The sequence below is a fragment of the Ischnura elegans genome, chromosome 11 (genome assembly GCF_921293095.1).
Source record: "Ischnura elegans chromosome 11, ioIscEleg1.1, whole genome shotgun sequence".
NCBI classification, from domain to species: domain Eukaryota; kingdom Metazoa; phylum Arthropoda; class Insecta; order Odonata; family Coenagrionidae; genus Ischnura; species Ischnura elegans.
Genome location: NC_060256.1, coordinates 13150292 through 13174297, shown reverse-complemented (window position 1 = coordinate 13174297; position 24006 = coordinate 13150292). Strand labels below are relative to the sequence as shown.

Below are 24006 nucleotides of genomic sequence, written 5' to 3'. Positions count from 1 at the left end.
CTTCTCGGGTCTTCCTCCGAGTCAAAGATTCCTCAACGTCCGACGTTGCGCGAGCATCGTTTTCAGGCCCATTGAAGGGGGTGAATTCGACGACACCAGGTGACACGAGTGGTGTTGCGGTGACGGATATGGAGTTTGGTTTTCATCGGAGAATAATATCGATCCTTCTCGTGTTTTCGCCCGGGTGATATTGTAGACATTTGGACATCTGTCTTGATTCTTGTTGAGGGTAGTTAATGAGGAATGACTTCCATATTCCGCACTATGTGTGTTATGTACGATAACACTCTGAAACGTGCCGGCACCACACAAATATACTTTGCAAGTGATCGACTTTTATATTCTACATAATGCCGATGAACCCTTATCGGTATTTCCTACGTGTGAGGTTGTTGTAAATAGAAGTTTTTTAATAGACTCCATCATCGTTTTCCAGGCATTTGTCATTCCCGAAAAAAGGTAGAGCTTACTAACGTAACTTCTGTTAGGAATTAGCAATAATGGTCTTTCAGCATTATGTAGAATGCAAAAGTCGATCACTTGCATACTATATTTGTGTGGTGCCGGCACGTTTCATCGTGTTATCGTCACTAGTCGCCACCGGAACGGTACCGCCTTGAAACTACTGCTACTACAATAGCATAGTTGAGGAAACGAATGTATTTATTCGCTGATCAAGGGATTTAAGAAATTTTCGATGAAATAAAAAAGCTCGGGAGTCGTGGTCCTAGTAATTACATTTCTAACTTCTGTTTTAGCCTGTGTCCATGCGCGCGTTATATGGACTGTGAATGGTCCTTGAATTGCCCAATGAATTTGTGCGTCGGTAGTTTTAGTGAATTTAAAGGGCAATTGAAGAAGCTATGTACTCGGGCACGAAAAGAGGTACCTTAAAGATTATTTTTCTGATGAAGGATTAGGTACAGAATTACTTGTTGCTTTCATGCAGTTGTTGCCCTAACCGATTATATCCTGTCATAAAATTAAGTATGCTACGAAGATAAACTCATTGGAAAGTTGTAGCAATTTCTTTCGTTATTATTTCGGCGGCGCATCGCTGTTAAGTGTACCGTTGGGGAGTCACATCTCCAGAATACTCAAGCTTCCAGGTAATTTCTCCATTCTACTAATCTAATTTAATGCAGGATCTTTAATCTACGTTGCGCCTAGGGAAATATTTGGAGGAAGCTATTTTTTTAGTAAGAAAAAAAATCTGTTGATGCTTTTAATCAATATTGACCTTCGTTACGTTGTAAGATGCCACTTCGCGAAAGATTGTTTTCATTGCGGTCTAGGGAGAATTTTATCGACACAGTACGTATATTATTTCTATTGTAATTAAAAAGAATTGTGTAAATAATGCGTTTTTGAAAGATGGATTTAAGGCAGTGGAAAATGGCTTCGCTTATACGTAATGTTGACAAAAGGCGTCGGAAATAGAGAGAATATATAGCTAGGTCGTTCGGCTGGCATTGTGAGATTCCACGTGGCCGGTATGTACGTAGGGGAAAGTGATTTCTATGATTCGTTAAACAATGACTTTTCTTCACTGAGGGCCCGAATTTTATTTGAGTCACTAAGTCATTGGGGTGACCCTATCACCCATCCGTGAATTCACCAATACCGGCGACGAAATATGCCCAGCCTTATATCATTCCCGTGTCTTTTTTGTGGTACCATTTAATTATCCCTGGCATCCGTTTGTGATAAGCCAATCTCTGAAAGTGCAGAACTTAAAACACTCCTTGTTATTTAGTAAAATCATACCGGTTACAACGTGTTTATTTGAGAAGATTTGATGGCCATAGATAAGTATGCTGCCTCGTTGAAACTTTTTGGGGTTTAACTGTTTGCGAGAAAACGCCTGATATATCTTAATGCTATTTCCTAAAGCCGATGAAGGTGAAATTATCCGATTTCTTTGAGAATGGTAATATTAAATTATTTCAAGAGCTTTTTTGAGCATTTTCCTCTTTATTTGATGAGAGTTTAGGGGTGTCTGAAACTCACTATAAGTTGACATTTAATTAATCTTAGTTAATTTCGCCTCTGGGAGTGAATGTAATTTTTACTATAGTTACTAGTGGAATCTTTGACCTTGGAAGACAACTCAATAAAAATAATATAAATCGCGATGCATATAATAATATATATATTGCGAGTCAGGATGCGTAAATACGTGTAGCGTTGGACATCATTACGATTTTTATGGTTCTGTTTCCACAGTATATATCTTTCCTGTTTTTTATACATGAAAAAAGTATGACTGTGCGCCTGGTACGGATGATGTCCTTTTGTTAGCATTTCGGATTTGAAGCGCGTAAAAAAATATTTCTCCAATTGGATTGGCACCGATTGTCCGTCAAAAACGCAGCATAGCAAGTTTTGAGAGTGCTGTTCGCTGCATTGTAAGTGTGGAAGAGTGAGTGATTTATGTCAAATAATAGGAAATGCAAGTTCGGTGACACCGGCGTATATGGATGCTCACTCGGATATCTGTGGTGGTTTGTGGCAAATACAAGCTAGAGAGAAAAATGTATTAATCCGACGGGGATATTAACCTGTGCCGCCTTATTATTATTTTTTTGTATTCGTTAAGTTTTTTAAGACTTGGAGACCCAGGTTCGTATCTCGGTTTGGTCAACATGTGTTCTCTCCCAGCTTTCTGTTCCCCAGGGGAAAATCACCAATGCTTATGGATACTTCACGTGCTTTTCGCTACCTCTCGCACGGGACATCTCCTACCTGTGGATATATAAATTTATGAGAGTGGAAGTGCTTGAGTGCAAGTTTTTTTCCTATCGTGTTTCCTGTTCCCATTGTGTTTTCCTATTATCCATTGTGCAAAAGTTATTGTGGTTGTTTCCGCCTAAAATCAGTTTTCAATATTTATTCTGTGCTTGTGAGCCCTCAGTGTACGGGGTAAAAACCCACCGTTGTGAAGTGATTTGTGCCAGTGGTGTTTGTTTGTTTCTTGAGGTCATTTTTTAGCCCAAAGTTAACGGAGCTATCTTTATGGTGTGCATCTCAGCCTGCTCAGTTCCAATCTAATCTCCATACCCACGGTAGGCTGCCATTCCTGGCTAAGCTTGCCTGCCTGCTTAGTGAATGCAGTGCTGAATAGAGAAGAATAGAATAGAACATTGAAACCTGTTTTACCATCTTGGAATTTTTCAAAATGGAATATTTTCATTCTCTTTAATAAATTTCGGATGGGAAATTCATCTGGCGTTCCATTCTTTACTCTGCCACCTTGAAGCTTCTTCCATTACTTATGTGACTCTTTGCTTGCCGCTTCTTCTGCATCTTGAGTATGTAGTCTGCTTTCGGTGACTAAATTATCATATCTACTCTGCGCAGACACGTTTAGACTATTTAGAAGCATGAGTTTCGTTTCACTGAGTGATAGTTTTGCATCTCCACCTATTTGAAAAAAGTTATTGCTATAGTTCCCGGTTTGTTGTTTTCACTGCACGCTTTACTTTTCCAAATCGTGAAACCTTCTATAGTGGCTTCAGACGGTGAAGCCCCTCAACTACGTCGCAGAGAATTTTCGGGGGCCTGCTCGACTAAGAATAGCCCCATGCATGTCAAAAATTTCCTCCTTTGTGCTCTCATTTCACTGCGTGTCTAGCAACATCTTTAGAGTGTTCACTTAAGGAATTCGATGGCACCGCTCGAATCTCTGATCATTTTCGATGTCAAGAATTGCATGGTGGTTGATTACATACTGGTTTGTTTATTCTTGTCAAGATGTCCTCTCTTTCCCATGCCTAACGCAAGGGTTGAATAGAAATAGTGATACCGAAAACATGTGAATAGACTCGAGATCGTTCACGTAAATTAGGATACTCATTCGCTAACATCGCAATAGCGGCTAATGGGTCCAAAATCACTCTGGGCTTCTGCGGTTGCAGGGATTTCTTTTATTTGCTTAGTTAGGGAGGCTGTTATTTTTGCTTAGTTTTGGGGATTTCTTTAAGTCTTCATATTTTAATGCTGAAAATGTTTGTGCTAATTAATTTTCCCTTCTTTTGTCCTAATTCCATTAGATGAAGTTTGATTTTACTAGGTATGAGTGATCACTTGGATGTTTGGCTGTCACAGTCCACATACCTAAGTTGCATGAAAACTTGAGCTTAGTCGGCTGGCGTTGAAGAATTTCGTGAGTGAAATCACCATAATGGTAGACCGCGATGATATTGTAGTTTAAAAACAAGGTTGTTACAATAGGTTTTAAGCTATTAGCTACCGCTAAAGGATCCGAAAGTTATTAAACATGTTATGTAGCGATCTAATTAGTTACGGGTAGCCATTCATTTTATTTACCGCCTGCCGACTGTTTTATTTGTTTAGAAGTTATGGCGTTTCTTGCAGTGGGCGAGATTGATAATGACTAGACATGGAATTTTGAGTAGGAACTGTAGCTACTTGGCGCCAAGTTATTTTGGCGTGTATTGGAATAGCCGTGATGTTTATTTCCTGAACGAGTTTTTTTTTGTGCCAGCGTATTGATCAATCGGTCTCCTATTGGGTAGATTGATGTTAAATATGGTAGTACGACAGCCAGTTAATCGATAGAAGCCAACGAGCTTTGATCAGTGAATCTAGGAATGTTATTAGCGGCCATTCGGAACAGTAGAGGAATTTTATGATAAGGAAAGAGCCAGTTCATTAATTTTGAGGGCTGGATTTAGTGATCTTTGCTCTCCACTATCGGATTATCGTCCGAGAACAAGGTTGTTGCATGGACTTGATCACAATTATGCTTGTTGTTGACTATAGAACACATTCTGTTAGCTTCCTGTGCAACGGAAAAACATATGCCTATCGTGGCTCTACTTGAATCGAGGAGCCGACAATCTTTAAGAAATAATTCAATCATTGTGACGTTTGTTACGAAACCAGCAAGGGCATCAAACTAAGGCCATAAAGCAATTGACCGGGTCTCGTGACCCTGTTCCTTTTAGTGCATTCGTTTTTCGCTTTCTTGTGCTGAAGGGCGTGAGTCACAGTTCCTTTGCGGACTTAGGTTTTTAAGAACTTTTGTACTGATCAGATTATGTCGCTTCGTTTACCGGCAGTTTTTTCTCAACACAAATAAATCATCCAAGGCCGCCACTGAAGCCGCTGCTGCGACTTACCTACTGGCTACATATTCGACCCGTTACCCATCTAAAGCTCTTCCTCATCGATAAAAATGTATTCATTAATATTTTCCTGCTATTTTTTTTTCGTAATTTTGACTGTTTTCTATCCATTAGCGTATAGTGCTGACTTATGCTAAAGCTTTTGGCGAATTTTGGAGTTCTTAGTGAAGGACTTGTTATATTGTTCGTGATTTATTTTCTGCGCCTCATATGTAATATTTCAACGCGTCAATGTTTAAATTTTAACCTTTTACTTGGTATTATAGTATTCGAATGGAACACAAAAGTAAAATTTTTTCTGCAATCACGACAAAATGTATACATTACTGAAATATCATTGGCGCATTCAAAATGCAAATTATTCAATTGAGAATTAAGCATATTCATGCCTGGGAAAATGATTTTATCCACAAATATAGTGAAAACCGGGTGGAGAAAGGTTCGCAAAGATTAAAAAAAATATTTTAGCTTTCTACCTGTTGCTTTATAACCTTCATTTCTGCAGTTATTTTTACTAGCAGACTAAGAACGATGGAGGGTATTTTTTATGCTGTATCTATTCGCGAATAGTTTTTTCTCGATGTTGGATGTGGCTTTTAGTTCCTCCGTTTCAATGCCTTTCATTTCGTTTCCTCGTCGTCGACTTGGCCTCCTCCTCTATGCTGTGAATGTCCAGTTGACATTGGGCCGAGCGATTTCTCGACTTGTGCCGCTAGTGTCGGAGAAAGTGATTCTATTTGAGCAACCAGAAAGGCGAGAAGGACGAGGATTGTGAAATACGTCTGCTATCGTGTATATCATACCGGAAGGTCTTTTATTTTTTTATTTTTGTTAATTTATTTTGTGATTGCGTAAAAGCTGATACCACCAGATTTTAAATATAATAATTCTGTAATAGCTGGCGTAAGAATTTGATAAATTTATTATTTGTTATTTCGAGAAAAATATGTGATAACAACTATACTGTCAATTTCTGTCTCTCGTGGACAAAAAATGGCAAATTACTCTGTCGTGTGTGTTAATCCATTAAAACTGGTATTTCAATCTTCTATTTCCATCCTTTATGGATCGTAGTCTTATTTGGAATTACTGTGTGGATTATCAGTTGTATAATTACTGTTTTCATGGTAGTAATTTGATTTTATCCACCGGACATGGAGACTGCTGGTCTTACCGCCATTAAGCACTTATGGAGGGTTAGTAAACAATGTTACTGCGTTAAGAAGGGATGGGATGGATGAAGCTTAAACTATTTTTATTTCATTTTTACCTTTTATGGACCTTATGGCCGTCAGAACAAGTCTTGACGTCGGTATATAGGTATCATTCAATCTGTTTTTCACTGTTAGTGAAGTTATATCGAGGGAGGTCAACCTTAGGTTTGGGTCTGGTAATTAGGTTTAATGTTTATTTACCTTACACATTGCTGCTTCATTATCTATTAAACTTTTTTAAATTATGTACTATTTAATAATTTCGGTAGCGAGAAAGGCGCCGTGATGCGTCGCCTGTGAGTTCAGCGCCTTTTTTTAATGGCTTCTGCTCCTTCCTGATGCTGTATTTATTCTTTTAGAAGAGTTAATTTTTTCTAGAACAGCCTGATGACGTCTTTAATGAGTAGATATTATTTATTCCCTGTTTGTGATAATTTCACTTTAGAGTGTTAATACTACAATTAATCCCTGCGCATATTAGTAGTATTGATTTATCTTGGTGTTATCAGAGTGCTATTGACCATTAGCCAATCCCGATTCACGGTAGCAATTGGGTGCCGACGAGAGAAAGGCCACCGATGCCTTTGCGATGGCCTGTTAACCATGCCCCGCATGTGATCGTACATTGGTCCACATTCGGCCGTCCTGGCGGTGAATGAATCAATCTCAGCCCTTGGTGGGACGGGACGGAATGACGATTTGTACTCATAATCCCCATGATATTAAATTTTAAATAGAATATTCAGAGAATTCTCCGAGCCTTAATTTTTGTTTGCTATCGAATTGAATATGTTGAACTCGCGTCAATCTAAGAAGCGCTGCGGCACCATTTCATGTATTTATTACGGTTGTTCCAACCAGTAGTGACTAAATGCCCATGATATGTGTCAAATAGCCGTATACGTAAACATAAATGTAAAGAACGCCCCGAGTAATCTAAGAAACCGCATTGTTTTTTTAGTGGAAGAAAAATCGGTCGCTTGATCCGTCTCCGTGTTGCTCCCTGTTATAAAAAGTGTACGCAATCGAATCTCGGGATGGTCTTTTTTTGCATATTGTTAACAAAAAGGATTGGTGTATAAATCTCTCTTCATTGTTGAATAGCTTGTATTTGGTTAATGATAAACCACTTATCTTCGGTTTTCATTGCGCAGTCCGTATTGAACTGTGTTCACTTGATTAAATGAAGGAGTATCAAGCTGACTGAGGTAGTTGTTACTTGTCTGAATTTTCGCACGTTAACAGCATTTCATGAGAAATGCGGCATATCACTCCACGTTTTTTAATTTTACTCTTACTGTGTCACTTAAAATGTCTTCTTAAGGTTAGGTATTTGAAAATGCCATTGTAGATATACTAGACCTTGTGAATTGAAACTATACCAAGCGATTTTTTTACCATTCAACACGACTGCACGTAAGAAACGTCTGGGATTGGTATGTAGAACTAACTTTGGCGCGGAAATCGCTGTGTGTGCATTATTATTTTGATGTTCTATGTTGCTGGAATGAAGAGCGTGGGAACAGGGAAAGGGCTGAAATATGCTACCCACGCAGTTACTCATTCTCTTGTTCTGTGATATGACAAAGGGGGCGATTGATTGGCTCATGCAAAGTGGAGGAAGTTGAGAGAAGAGGCAGAAATTAATGACGACGTCGATGATGGCGCAGCTGAAAAGGTGTCATATTTACGCGGCGGAATCTTTGTGGGCGCTTCTGATTCCAAGCGGTGGCGCCTCTATGGCGGTTCTATCAAGTCCGTTGTTACGCTGTTGTCGCATAGATGTCACCTACGTCGCCGCAAGGTGTAGTGCTCGCCGATTACATGACGCGGATTTGATTTCAAATGGCTTGCGAGATTAGGTGATCGTTCTACCTTCGGAAGAGACGGCTTAAGTATCGCTTTTTATTGCTGCTTTGTTTAATAATATAAAATCGTGCGTGGGTAATATAAATTTATCTTTACCAGAGATGAATGATGGTGATATGAAGTCAAATTACTGAATCGGCAGTCGAACCCGGGTCTCCTGATTGCCGGGCTGGTAGTCTGCCAGCACTACCGCTAAGTATCTCCGTGAGCAAATCCAAGCGGGGTCAATTGAGCAAATCGTTCACGTTTCAATCGAATTCAGTTCAAAAAAAGAATTAAATATTGATTTCCTCAGCGAACTCCATGTCAGATGTATTTAACTTTGCAACTATGTTAACGCTCACAAAGTCTACGAAATCCGTTTAAATTAGTGTTCTGTGTGTATTTTTTTAAACCATGGAACAATGGATGTTGATCCAATTTTCAGAGATTATGGATTTTCAATCGGAAAATGGAACTTTTATAACCCTATGCCGCTTATTTTTTTATTTTTTAAATTTGCATTGTATGGAATTTACGTGATTAAAATACTGGCTAAGGATTTCGATTACGGAGCAGTTACGTCAAGTGTTCAGTTCGTATTTACTGTCAGGATAAAAGCGGCGTAAAGTCGTTATGATATTCCTGAAAGGAAATAAACGGTCCATAATTCTAATCCGTCTGACCTAAGTCTCTTGAACCCTCTGACTCTGTAAGTTCATCTAGGCACGATTGCCTCTAGTTAGACTTGTGGCGGAGTGAATGATAACGAGAGAGTTGGGTTGTGATTCATAACCATTACCAAGAGAGCTGGACGTAGTGATACCCGAAGTCAGCTGTGAAGAAGCTTAAATGCAGAGGAGGGCAAGAGAAGTGCAGTTCCCTCTCCAATGTAATTGGCAGCTTTCAGCGTGGTAGAGCAATAAAGTAATTAAGGGTGAACCTTCCTGAATTCTCACGAAATAAGCAGTCAAGTTGCTGCTGACTGTTTTTGAATTTCTTCACTGCATCGACCAGACTTTTCAACGTAGTTTTCTCGGTAGGTGTTCGAATCGGCCGGTACTTATAGTTAGTGGAAAATAATGTTGTTGCTCGTTACAAAACTACTTCGCTATTCTTTTTGAAAATGGTACGTATGGAAAACAAATTATTTCACATCACTGTAGCAGTATCATGTTAGTCAATATCAACATTCCTTAGGATAGCTGTATATCCACCAAAAACAGATAGAACTATCTGTTTTTGGTGGATATATTGTTTTAACGAAAGGCTTTGATAGTGTTTGTTTACCAAACCTATCCTTCATATCTCAATCACCGAGTGCCAAATCCTTATAATAGGAGATATGTTTTTCATTCAGAAAGTGGATCACTATTTTTGGGCCAGGTTGAAATTAAAATATTTTACGTTAAAAACCATGGAAGAGCCCATTGCATTATATTACGTGCCATTTGGGTATATTATCTAATAATCCGTTTGGATAGTTTTTCTGTGCGGCTTTCCTCTCCGATCCACTGGCAGATCTAAGTCATCCTCTTAAGTCATCATATATCTTCACGGTCACTATATTTGAATAATTTTTCATTCATTTGGTTTTGTTCATCCTCATCCATTTGATAAGAAGTGGTTAGAAAATTAGACGCATTAACGTTGAGAGGTTTTAATTAAGGCGATGCGGAAAGTAATGAACTGCCCCCCCCAAAAAAGCGACCTTAGACCCCTGTATATTGTGATGACAGTCAGCCACACGTTAAAAGAGGATTGGTAGTGGGGTCTTCCATTCGTTTGTGATTTATTTTAGTCGCTGTAACATTATAATGGCTGAAACACAATGGCCGTTAGTGACGTTGACTCTTAGATTTGATAACAAAGTTGAGCTTGATATCCAATCAAATCATTCAATCTGATAACGAGATACCGAATGGTAATGATCCTCCAATTAAGCGAAGAGTGACAAATGTGGGAGGAGTCGTGCTATCGACAGCTCAGAAGGTAGGAGGGACAAGTTGGACGGAGAAGCAATAACTTAGTTCTCAAAGAGCTGCGTGGAACAAGTTTGTACCCAGTTATGCACACGGGTGCAAATTGGATGTTTCATGAATTTAGATCATGGGATATTTGGAATGACCTGCACAAAAATAGCGGTGAAACACTTGAATAATTATTTCATTCGTCCGTTCAGGACAACGTGCACAGGCGAAGTGGAAGAGAGGAAGCGGAAGTTTTGTGCATGGAGTATCGATATCTCGATCGACATATCGATGTTGAGAGGCTAGGTGTATGAGAAATTAGTAAAAGATATTTGCATACTAGAGATGTTCTAATAGAGATTATGTACATATGGAAAATTGAAAAATAAATTTATAATACATTTTGTGCAATAATTTGTTAGAGGGAAACTGCATAACACAATTTTCAGTAACACAGAATTTACAGTAATTGTGAAATACGCCACGAAGTATTCATTTGGTTTAGCCTGGTTTCGAACTCGAATCTCCCGATTGGCGGTCGGTTGTGCTACCAATTACACCGCCAATCCATCTTCATCCATGGCGAATTGAACTACAAGGAGAGAATTCAGTTTGGATTAACATGACACAATGGTGTAACTGGTAGCATACCTAATCGACAGTCGGTAGATCTGGGTTCGAATAGTCTCTAGTCAAATAATATTTTCATCGCTGATATAACAATTGGTGTGTCTTTAAGAGACACATTGGAAGTGCCCAATTCTAATTGTGTATAGATAATTGAAATTAAACAAATGTTGCATGCAATCTTGAAGTGAATCCTACTCTTTCTTTTTTTTGCCCCTGACAACTTCAAACTATCGCTACTCACGAAGCTAACTTTATCTTTTATGGGTGCCCCTTCACCATATCGCAGAGTTCTGGTGTGTAGCCCTCTTTTCTGCCTGTCCGACATGTGTTCTGATGTATTCTTGACGCTATGATATGTTCTCGGAAGGTCAAAGTTGACATTCGCAATCGCCTCCGACGCTTTGTACAGAAAACTTTTTGTCGACGAATGGGCCAGTCATATGTTTCCTCTGCATTGCTCTCTTTAGACTCCTCTTTGCTTCGTAACTTCAGTTATATCTCCTGTCAATTCCTTTGTTAGCTGAGCCAGGGAGGTGTTGGCCGATTTTCTTTTCATGAAAAATGTGTCCACCGCCCAAGGACCCCTGAAAAAAACTTAGGATTTGTTCGTTTTTATAAAAGCGAATGTTTTTATAACAGCGAATGAATTTATGGCCAGGAATTGTAAAATTATCTTCTTATTATATCCTTATTTTAAAGTAGAAACCTATAACGAAAAACAGCGGGTCTTTGAACGACGCAACGAAAAAGAAAGACTTTTCCTTTGCTGGCGAATTTCTATTTTTAGAAAGTGAGTTGGTGACAGAATTTGCCATATTTCTCCGATAAAATGTAGTGCGCCTATGTGGGATTTCTATTCTAATTGTAAATGCTTTCTGAAATAAGCTTGGTATTAATTTTTCATCGTGTATACATGTATTACACTCTTTATGGCAAGTAATTATAGTTCTTTTTATCATATGTGAAGGTGATTTCCCCAGGCTTAAGTTTCATGATTGAAAATGTATTGAAATAATCAAGTCTAATATTGTGTTTCGGAGGTACTTAGTCAACTTGTTTTAGCATTTCTTATCTTTACTTTCTTTGTCCTATCAAATTTCGCCATTACCTATGCTCCATTAATTGTAATCCTATTTCCTTAAAAAGTAATGTTGTCTATTTTGCGAATTTTAGCAAACTGCAATAATTTTCCTAAGGTTGTGCTTTACATTTATATTTTCTTTATTTTCAGGTAAGGACAATGTTGACTATGGAATATTTGAAGCGGAAATTGCCCGAGTTTTCATGTATTGAGGTAAAAAACTATAGCTTGTGGATGCGAAGCGGTGTGTGCTCTCGTTCAAATATTGATTAAATTAGACAGAAAAGGCGTAAGGCCCCACATGGTTTGAAATGGGTTCCTATTATAAGTAATATTGGAATTGTTTTTGTTGTTTATTTCAGTTGACGATTTTTCACATCCGGTTTATTTGAAAATTATGGGTAGCCTCGTTTTCTTTGTTATGAATTTTCTGTTTTCATAGGTCATGAATACGCCCATGTTCAGACGTTGAACCAGCTCCTTTTGGAATGTGTTAATAATGCGGTTAAAGAACTTTATTTACTTTTATTTATTCAGAATTCAGAGTGTACTTTGGTGGGTCACATCTTGAATGAATTGTTCTGGCATTTATGTTGAATTTCACATTTATTTTTCACTGCGCATGTTTTAGCTCTCAATTACTGCCCTAGTGGTTAGCTATAAGGGGTATTTATTATCTTTAAATTACTAGCTACGAAAACTGTGTCGTAGTGATCGTTCGTTCTGTTACTTTGTCCGTTTTTTTACCGTTCTACGAATAAAATCCTTTTTTTCATGGTGTTCTGATATCATGTTGATATTCTAATGTAATACCTTGGCGCTAATCGGTTCTAAAAAAATAGTATTTTCATTTTGCGGGTGTAAACAAATTTTGTGTTGATGAGAAAAGCTTCAAATATTTTAATATTTCTTGAATATTGTTTCAGTGGCATAATGTACGGATCCCGCTGAAATTTCATGGTAATTGTTTTAGTATATATTTTCGTATGTCTCGTGAAATCAAACCTCATAAATGCTGTATGGTAAGGTCGAGTAGTACTTTGCGGATGATGGGGTTCTTTTTATGTACTATCCAAAATATACCTTGTTATTGACGATTGAAATCCCTGGAACCTTGCTGGAGAAGCTTTATGTTGAATTTTATATTTATCGTGTGTGTTTGGCAAGGCTTTGGAGAAATATCTAAGTGTCGATTCTAATGTGTTTCTGTGGAAGTATCTCGGTTGTCCATGTTAATCCCACGAGGAAACGTCGAAGGAAAACGAGAAAAGGCCTGCGCAGTTAGTTCAGGACAATTCTCCAGCAGTAGCCCATTCAATCAAGCTGATACGTGTGGCAATGTTATTGTGGGACCGACCTCGTTTGTCAATTCTTAAGGAAGGATGTGACGCTAGATTTCTTTCCGTTTCGCTATCTGGACGAGAAAAAAGGTAGACATTGGAAATGAATTATGAATCCTAATCCAGTTGAGTTGTTTGTGGTTGGTTGTGTTGCTAGAGAATCGAGTGATGCAGCTCATATTTTTTGATAAAATTACTACTTCTTTATGAACGATTTATATTCGCCGGATACAGATAGTTGCAGGTTTTGGTTTTGTGAGAACCGTAAACAGGCAGTACCAGGAAAACTAGAGGTTTTTCTTTGTTTACTATGCTTGAAAAGGATGTTGGATGTTGGCAATGCCGGTTGACTTCCGAAAGGAATCAATTTTTTTCGCCGTGAACTTATTTTGACTCCTCTGTGTACTTTCTCCTTGAAATTTTGTCTGTGATGAAATAAAAATAATCACTTCCATCCAGCATGGATTTGTGGATTTGGCTTCATCCAAAGAATCTTGAATATATATGATTTCGTTCATTGTGGACGATTTTAAGAATCGAATCATTGTCATGGATCAAATCACGTGAACCTAATCCTCAAAATGGACCGAAACAGTCTTTTGTAATTGCTAGGGTCTAGTGTGAGAGAATGGGAATTAGCGTCTAACATCTCTATACCCCTTTAAGGGATCCTCTATTATGGCTACACTGTGACCCGATGTTAACCAAAAATAAATTCATGACCAATGCTACTATTGATGATAATTCTGGGAATCCCAAGAAGAGTTTACCCACAACGATATATGTACTACTGCCTTAAAATGTGAGTTTAGGGAGGAAATAACAGAACGCCCTTTGTAATCTAGGTTGATGTGCCCGTGATGTGGAAGAAATGCAGACATAAAATAATGTCTTCTTGCTAAAGAAAAACTTACTAAATGTGCGTGAAAAGAGTGTGGTTCATTATGGTGCAAAGAAAAATCAGTGAAGGAATGCGAGATGCAAAAACGCGGCGAAATTTTAGACGTTAGGAATAAGTTAATTAAGTTTTAATATCTGGCATTTAAAAATATATGGTGTATCATCAGTTTGCGGTTAAGTGGTATCGCTGGATAGAATGAAATTAATAAAGAGGGGTGAGAATAGTGTAAATGCATGCCTGAAAACCGTGATTGAAGGCACTTTGTTAAGGCAGTGTTGAGAGATAAGAAGTAGGCTCAATCGGAAGGATAGCTAGAGGAGGATACTGTGAAAGTAGCAGTGATTATTGACAGATTGTTGGGATTAACCTTATCTCCATCATTATCTACCTTAATCTTTTAGAATTATGATATTATGTAGCTACTATGAAATAGAATGACGGTTGATAAATCTCAGTGGTAGCGTTGCTGGTTGCAGGTGGTTAGGATAAGTTAGCTTCCCTCGTGTGCTAACAAGGAGACTTTGCCTTACTGATGTCAAGAAACAAGATGAAACCTTTTTTATTTGAAAGTAGACACTTAGATAGGAATACTGTGGAAGGGTTTTGTCCATATACACTTTTAAATAATATTATCTTTTAAGTCTCGTGATAGTGAAATAGCCAAGAAAACTTATTTGAGATGGGGTAATTATTTTTTTTAGCGCTTAAAGATAACAATCATAGTATATGGCATTTAATGATTTTTTTATATTTAATGTTTTTCGCAAAGTCTTGGCTTGAATTCAAGCCATAAACCATGGCTCTGCGTCAATTTGGTGGTGAAAAAGAAGGAATTATGCGATTAAAAGCTCATATAATTTTTGGCGAAAGTGTGAAATTAGGATAATTCGCATAAAACGCGCATTTTTTTCGTATTATTGTTGCGGGGTATTTAGTTTGAGGTGGATAGAGATCCAGATGGAAATTTTCATCGAAATCTGAGACCCTAACGGACATAAGTTTGTTGAATTCGATTGGAATGATTGTCGGTGTTGCCCAGTCGTCGTACTTTTCCCACCATTATTACTTTTAGTCAATCAAATTATTGCATTTAAGCATATATTTTTCGTTCGATTTCGGGTAATATTTCTGTATTCGGTAGATTAATGTCAACGTGAGATTTGAGTAATCAAAGCGTGTCGAGCTCACGTGATATTGATGGTTTTGCCATCAAATATCTTATTAAAATATTAGAAACGAGGTTGGTAAACTGCAAATGGACGGAAAATATGTCGTGAAAGTATAGTTTGTGGAAGGTTTCTTTCCTTACGTCCTACAGGTCGCAAGGCAACGATCATGTGTTGTAGGCACTCGTTTCTCTCTAGTCTCAAGTCCAAAAATATATAGGCCGATTCAACTCCTTCTTATCTAGTCTCACAAAAAATGGTTCTGCCCTCGTCTCCAAACCGTGACGTATTGGATCTGCGTTTCAAACACGTCCCACGAAGTTCCTTTGCCATCACGATTCTTTGTGACTTATTTATCCTTTTGAATTATTGGCATTTCTTTTTGTTTATTTATTTTCTCTATAAGGTTTGGAGTGTTGGTCGCCTCTTTTTTTTGTAGCTTTTACGTGTGGCCAGTTTTGTGATGCATCGTTAAAATTCTGCGGGGAATGAAAACTGTAGTTGACCAAATCCTCACCGTAAGTTCATGCGTTTTTCTTCATTTGAATCAATACGGTAGGCACACGACTGGTGCCTCTTCTCATTAAAGTTGTTGATACTTGTTAAGTTACGTAGTCTTCAATAAGCTTTAAAATAGGTTGTCAATAACATGCTATTTTCTTAAGCGTATTCACATCCAAGATTGTTTACTTTTAGCTCACCATACGTAATGGGAAGGGCATGAATTCATTTATCTTTAGTAACGCGTAAACATTGGGGCATTTCATAGCGGAGATTTAGCAGTTCACAACAATGGACGATCGCAACACCCGTACCCTCGATAGGGGCCATCTACTCGTTGACTCGAACCCACGGCCTTTAGGCAAGGGCTTTACCCCACCGCTACCGAGGCCGATAAAGAATTCGAATTAACGCTGGATGCTATGAAGTATATTGTGAGAATTTCTCTTTAGAAGATACATTAAAACACATTCATTTATAACGTTTATTTGCCGTATAAGTTTTCCACGCGCTTTCCTCAGCCTCGTGTGTGACGTATCATGCCGGAGCGGTACCCGTTTTGACTCTCATTGGATGTGGGACCCACGTGGATGTGCGATATCTCCATGCTAATCTAGAGCTTACTTTCGCTATCTTTTCCTTTCCTCGCTGGAAACAGATTCTGGGTTGTAGTGTTTGGACATTGAACCGTCTCCCCTGGCTCTTTGAACCGTTGCGACTGATAAAGCCAAATGCTCTGGGAGTTCTTCTCCATGGCGTTCGTGTTGTGAACGCGTTGGTAGGGATAGGTGGAGATCTATCTGCGAGAATTTCTTATTATTCCAAATGCATTAGCACCTCAATTTTATTATGGTTTTATTTTTATAAGAAACTAGCTGGGCATCCAACGTTGCTCGGAAAGTATAGTACCCAGAGAGGTGGGGAAAAATCAAAAGCAGACCGTGAGCGGAAGACGCTGAACAGAAAACAATTTAAAAACTATTTCCGTATAGCGCGCATGGGATCATCCTTATTCCCCGCTCCACAACGTTGGTTGTTGTTGTTACTGAGTTAGAGAGAATGAGATGCACATATGTACCAACTTTGGTCACCAACCGTGCAGCTCTATGGAAACGTATCGCGGGCAGACAAACAGACATCCTTTTTTTATATATATAGATTGCAGTGGCGTGAATACCTTGATATTTCCCATTTATGTTTTATTTCCGTTCTTCCTGTATTATATCAGGATAAATCCCGTCGGTATAATTCTGTTTAATGCCGGAATTCGCATTTTGATAATTAATTCTCCTCATCTCCGTTAGTGATGACCTTATCATATCAATAATTACGTGTTAATAATAATTACTGATCACGGTATTTAGTGATAAAATTATCGGATTTAGCAATAATAAATATTTTACAGGCGATACAGATTAACTGAAATTGTTTAGCAAGGATTATTCTGTCTTGCTTGTGCCCGTTGCTAATTTAGTGATGGCTGTATTTTATTTCCACTTCTATGGTAACGGGTTGGCAATCTTTTAAGAATTGATGGATTTTATCGTACTCTTCAATTAGGTACTAGTCATTTATAAATGGTGTTAGTATAGTTCATCAATCATCAATATACATTTTATTGGCTTCCAAGAAGCAATACAAAATGAGCTCAAGTGTTGTACCGAGTGATACAGCGATAAGTATCTTATTTACCGGCTGAATTTATCGCATTTTCAGACTTGAAGATTCAATAGTGTTGTCATAAATCAAATGCCAAGATTGAATGATGGACGGGAAAGTATTTACCTACTGGTGAGAAAGAAACACAATTGCAGCAAGAAACAAAATGTATCGATGGAGGCATTCATATGATATGGATCTATCTTAAAACAGATGAGTTTTTTATTATTTTTATTCACGGACTGTCCTCTGAAAATAACGTGGAGTGAGACGTTGTAGTGAAGGAATATTGAGGAAGAGATCCCATTCGTTTCTGGGAAAATGACACGCATATGAAAATAAAAGGATACAGTTATTGAGTGGGTGGTGAACCATTGTGAAGGCAAAGTCACGAATATTGTCTTTTGAAAGGACAAGATATTGAAGCAGTATGTTGGATCATTGACTTATTGGGGAAGCAGGCTGGTATAGTGTGCACTGCACACACCCGTTTCTCTCATATTAATGATAACTTCGGCATGAATTAGTAGCTCAGTACTTAGAAATCAGTATTCTAGTACCGCAATCAGACTTTAGTACGACTGTATTGGGTAGAGCGTTGAGTTACTAACCGGAGGGTTTCAGGTTCAAATCCCGGGCGAAGCTGTTGTATACCCTTACACCCAAATCCTCGAAAGGCGTGGTGGCCCAAGGAAAGCTATTGGTTACTACCGAATGTTGTGATATTTAAACCCCTCTGTCTTACTCTGGTGTGAGCTATACCCTCACCTATACATAACAACCTTGGGGTGGAATCACTGAGTAAGTGAGTGAGTTGTACGAATCCTAAAATTGTTCCCAAGTAATCGTGATCCTTCATGGGTATCTTGAAATTTGGGATCAAATTCGGATGTCGTCGCGGATTTTTATCCAAATTCGGGCATCATGTGGAAGTTCGAAAGTGTCCGCCTTCGGTTCGCCAGTAACGGCTCATTTAGATGGGAACTGTTCATTTACATAGTGTTTTTCAAAAAGTATATGTACTTATATATAATAAGTTTGTTGCATGGTAGTATGTCTGCATTTTGTGGAGTCACACTTTAGGGTTTATCTTAGTAGTACCAAGTGTTAAAGGAATGGGGTTTGGTACGTTCGACGTAGAATCTTGGCACGCACATTTTAGACTTGGTCCCAGCGCTGTTGCTCGACATAAAGCTTGCGTAAAGTTGCGGGCAAAAAGTGCACAGACGGACCAAAAAACAGCCTGCCCACAATACGGGAGGCAAAAAGTGGCAAACCACAATTAATGTCTGTCTCCCCACTGGAGTGGTTCTCCCTTTCAAAACTCTAGCATCCAGCAACAGGTGCAACACTACTTATGAAAGCGCCACAGCGATAGGCGACATGGCAACGACCGGTAGCGCAGCAGTCAACATGGCTGTGGACCTAGCAGGTTGGCACTGCTAGTAGAGGACTAATTTTTATAGTCCTTGGTGTCATCATTGTAGCCTAGAGCAGCGAATGAATCATGGACCAGTTCATTTGAAGATCAAACAGCCCAGTCAGTCAGATCAGCCCTCGTTGCATTATAAGTTAGGGAATCTGACTGATTTTGATAGTATGTATCGCTCACCGCTTTTCTCATATGTTGTCCACAATCATTGATAGTTTACGAGGAGTGCCATGACTCGCGTCTTCGACTTCTGCGACCTACCTCAACATTGTCCTTCGAGGAAGTCACGTTGCGTAGTGATGCACCTATAATGTCGTAATGTTGTGCTTCATTTGGTGCGTGAGGTATACAGTAAGCCGTTTTATCACCCAACTGATTGTTTTGATGGGCTAATCATCGATGAATGACTAAAAAAATATATAAGATGAGTTCATATAGCAAGGCAAGCCAATATAAATTAAAATCCTGCATTTTAAACGATCGCTTTGCATTATGTGCACGACCTGAGTTGCGAGTTTTATGCTGGAAATCAGCTTCTTGAAGAGGTGAAATTACTTTAATAAATTAAATTTAATTTCACTGTCTAATAGTACCACTATTTCCTACGAGGGTAGAGATGACTCAATCACTTAGATGTGTTAGAACGTAGGTTTCCGCGGCGATGGTCTGATCTCTGCATTTATCCAGGGTTTTCTTCCGCGTCAGCTTGTTTATAGACAACAGTTTCGCTGGCTATCCATGCTCTTCGACCTGAAGACGCTGGCAGGATAGCCAGCGAAACTGTTGTCTATAAATAAGCTGACGCGGAAGAAAACCCTGGAGAAATGTAGAGATCACTTAGATGTGGGCATTATGACTTAAAACGTATTCTAAAAATACGTCCAGACTACTAGAAGTTACCTCTTAAATTGCCATGAAGTATTTTTTCCGAACAATTTCCAAAATTGGAGGAAAAACTTATTTCTTCTATTAACGTGAAGCATTGTGTTATTACCTTACGGTATTATTTCTATTTCCCGCCGACAAAGGCCATCGCCATTTGCCTTAGGCGAGGTTTACTCGGATCAACCCGATGTGGGCTTGTCCGTCATTTACTTTGCGTTTCCAAATTCTATGTTCGTTTATGGGAAAAATGGTTAGAACTAAATTTTGTAGAAATAATATCGAAATATGCTTGAAGGATGACCAAAAAGGTGTCAATATGTCTATGCGTAGATAATGCTTAGGGGCCTTCTTGAATGATTGATTCGTAAAGCTGTTTTCGGCGAAGACATTTTTTGTGATTTTTTTCTGGTCCATTCCGCTTTAGAAAACTGACCTCGAAGTTTTGGATAACTTTCGTTCCCCTCGAATTTTTATCTCACCTGTAACATAGTTACTTACTTAGCTATAGAGATTGTGAGCCTTCCGCTTTTCTGATAAGGATAAAAACTGTAGAGAATCTGAGGAGGTGAAATTATCACTAAGTCAGACGGGAGAGAGACAAAGCACGTGGTAATGTTTGAGGAGAAGATTCGTCTTTCAGATTTTAAGTGCGGATTGCAACATTTATTTGAGCACGTAATTGATAAGAGATAATTGGCAGGTAGGCTGTGAAAATCTTTCCCCAGCACGATGCTAATCCCACCTTGCTAAGGGCATGGAGAAAAATTGTGAAGAACAGTTCAGTGTGAAAATGATGTATGTGGTTTTGAATTTGAAAAGCAAATAAATAAAGTATCGGGAACGTCCGGATGAGGAGTCTGATTCAAGTCACGTAAGTGTAAATTGGACGCCTTTATCTGCACTCGGCAAATATTTACTGAAAGGCGGTGTGTGGGAAACTTGTTTGGTTTGCACCCACGTGGTGATCCACGTGGTTTTCCTCGTGGAGATCCACGTGGTCTCGCTCTCATTTAGAATCTTATTATCGTTATCTGCGATCAAAGTGATTGGTCAATGCCACAAAGCTAAGAATCACTGTGAAGGTTAGCCGTGGAGATGATAATGCCCAGCGGCAGGAGTTTGCCAAAATCATTCGGAAACTGGGTCCACTGTTAAGAAAGATGTGTTGTAATAATATGAATGAAATTAATAAAACTTCACGTTAAACTACGAAAATGATTGACGCTATGTGCCGAAACGCCTGGTGAACTTCCGCGATTAAAGTAGTGTACAGGACGATGAAGTTTCATTTTATTCATTCGAAGACAGGCGTTCGAATATCCAGATGGTACCCAAGTGTCCAGTTAATTAATTGAGTTCTCATGTAGGTAAGTAAGTAATCGGGTATTAATGGCCCTTTAGTCGCCTCACGAACATATGGGTACGCTGCGGAATACTCACCCTTGTTTCATTCGTCGATGTAATCCAGGCTTTCAAGTATTAACAAGAACACTTTGAATCACTATTATTAACTTGGGAATTATTGAAAGTAGCACATTATCCCATACCTCGTTCATGCTTGCGCACATTTTTTAGTTGCAAAATCATTTATTCTTCAGGGTATTATTTATTTAAAAAAGATACTCGTGTTGGCGATAGAAGAAAAAGAAATGGGTAAAATAATAGTTTAATCCTCGTATCCGACTCCTCCTCTTTCGTTCATGTATTTTTGATTTGACTTTTAGTGTGGTGACACACATACTGTTTTGGGGGATCTAAATCACTAATGTCATGGAAATACTCTCGCTCGGAGTGTCGGTAGGCGTGTAACAGGTGCCGTTTGAGGAAATAGTGCTGCTCTGGAGAAGGAAAAGCGAGAGAAGGAAGTAGTGACGATTTTTTTTATACTCACTTCAATCTTTTGATTATCAGCTTTTTCATCAACGACATCTGTTACTTTAAAAAAACTGTTATTTCCTCAAATACTAATGAATTAATCACCCAATGGAAAGAAGTAGCCGTTAAAAAATACATTTATTGCTCTTAATAATCGATATCCAGTTAATTTAGCTCTTCTATTCATTTAAAAAACTGTTTATTGTACAGCCTGGTCAATTGGTATTTGAAGACTTTTATAATGTTGTTTTATGCAATGCAAAATTTGCAGACGAGTGTCTTGCTTCATCAAGGTATTCAGCCAGTTATTTATTTTCGTCTCCATTATTTTGAAAATAAAAAACAATTCTGTGTAATGATCGTTTCGGTTTCTCAAGTAACCGAGAATGCTAAATTTTGTGACTATGTAGTTGTTACTCTTAAAGATCAGAAACTGAAATCAGCTGTCAATTCCTTTTCGGTTAAGTGAGGATAAATATTAGTCTTCTTTACCTTAGCTTTCATCAACGACTACCGTGCAGCATTACCGATGTTCGCTGTCCTGATTTTTAAATTGTATTTCGATCAAACAAGTAAGCAAACTCCCGTACTCTATTTATTATTTATAGTCAAAATGGCTATCTGATATTCATTAAAATTAAATTTAGATGAGTTTTTAGTGGCGTAAGGGTATCAGAAATAAGGATTAGTTTATGTCTCTTGATCTTGAATGAACTGAAAATTGTTTAAATTTTGTGCCATTTCGGTAAAGCTTGCGATAATTATGTATTGTTAATAATATAGATATACCATTAAATCTTCGTTTCCGATAATATTTCCGGAAAACATTTAATATTTAATGGACATGCGTTGATTTTCAATCATCCTTTAGCATATGTTAATGGCATTGGTCTACTTTTCTGTTGCTTTAAAGTAGTTTCAATTTTTATTTTTTCGAAATTCATGTTGTAAAATTATGTTAATGGTAATTGACTTTCCGTGAAGTTTTATTAGCTGAAGGATGTTGAAAATGATGTTAAGTAGGGTATTATCTCTTACTCTAGAAATGGGCCGTGGACCGAAAGTGCATTCGGTAATATCATGGCGGTGGTTAATTAGTGTAACTAATATCAATGTGAAGGCAACCTTCCGTTTTGACAGTGATTATGGAAAGTATTTAATGTAGTATGGCCATCTTGAATTTAAATCCGTTTTGACAGTGATTATGGAAAGTATTTAATGTAGTATGGCCATCTTGAATTTAAATCCTTTCGCATTGGTATGTTATGGTCTACTTTCCTCTGGTTCAAGTCTGCTTTCCGATATTTACTATTCAAAATATACTTCATATCTTTAAATCTATTTGCATTGTATTCCGATGAAGTCTCTTCGTGGGAAGGATGGTAGAAATAATATTTTAGTAGTATCTTTTCTTGAATAAACACTATGACGAAGGTTTTTTTTAACTTGACTCGGTATGAATTGGGTGATTATCAGTTGCTGTAAAATCATATCAATGTTCATTTACATCATCTGTTTGTTGAAATTTAATGAAATTTCAATGGAGTAAAGGCGTTAGAAATAAAATTTAGTTCTTATATATTTTCATCCAGGATAAACCTTTGAGTGTACATGTTTTAAGTGAATCGGGTAATTGCGTAGTGATTATTAATTGGTGTCAATTATATTAATATGCAATTAAACCCATTGTTCTGATAATGTTTCCGGAAAGCATATCATATTCGATGGTCATGTGTTAAATTTTCAATCGTCCCGAGTCGTACGTTATTGGTCTACTTTTCTGTGAGTTGATTTCCTATTTGTTTTCCCCCCGCATTAGTCTTTCCCCTGGATCTCCCCCACGCACATTTATACGCATAGCACCTCCCACCCGACCTTCCTCGATGTACCTGCATCCCCACTTCCCTCGCTCCCTCCGTTCCCCAACCCCTCAGGCCCAGCTAACCTCCCCGCCTTTCGAAATCGCATCAGTGCCATCAAAAGTCTTACACCGTTCGCATGCTGTCGACAAGTGCCCTCATCCTCCTTCGGCTCCAGCCCTGCCCAGCCAGTGCGCCCAGAGTGGAGACAGCCGTCCGTCGCCGGTCCGGAAGGCCCGCGGGCCGTTCCCCAAGAGCAAAGGGTCGCCGTCGCCGGCGCCGTCAGGGACATGTTCTCGTGTGACTTCTGCCCTTACCGCGGCTGCGATTTGAACATCGCAGCCCCGCCCCCCGTGGGCAACCAGTGGAACTGCTACGGCTACCCATGCTGCGCCTACTACCCCTGTCCCGCCGCCGACTTCATAGATTGGTTCGTGCCCCACCCTCTTGTTTGCTGCCTTTACACTATTCTAGTCGCGTTGCTAGTGTGTAGGT

The 24006-nt window shown here is 38.6% G+C and overlaps 1 protein-coding gene across 3 annotated transcripts in view; it reads left to right on the top strand.

Annotated features, from left to right (window-relative positions):
- Positions 1 to 24006, top strand: part of LOC124168180 (endothelial PAS domain-containing protein 1-like) — a 515843-nt gene that overhangs the window by 127384 nt on the left and 364453 nt on the right. The window contains exon 1 of one of the 3 annotated variants that reach the window (XM_046546309.1): positions 23500 to 23941. The exons of the other annotated variants lie outside the window; for them this stretch is intronic. Within the exon in view, the coding sequence (XP_046402265.1) occupies positions 23802 to 23941 (140 nt within the window). The 5' untranslated portion in view covers positions 23500 to 23801. Of the gene's footprint in view, positions 1 to 23499; positions 23942 to 24006 lie in introns of those variants that run through there. 3 annotated transcript variants of the gene reach the window in all.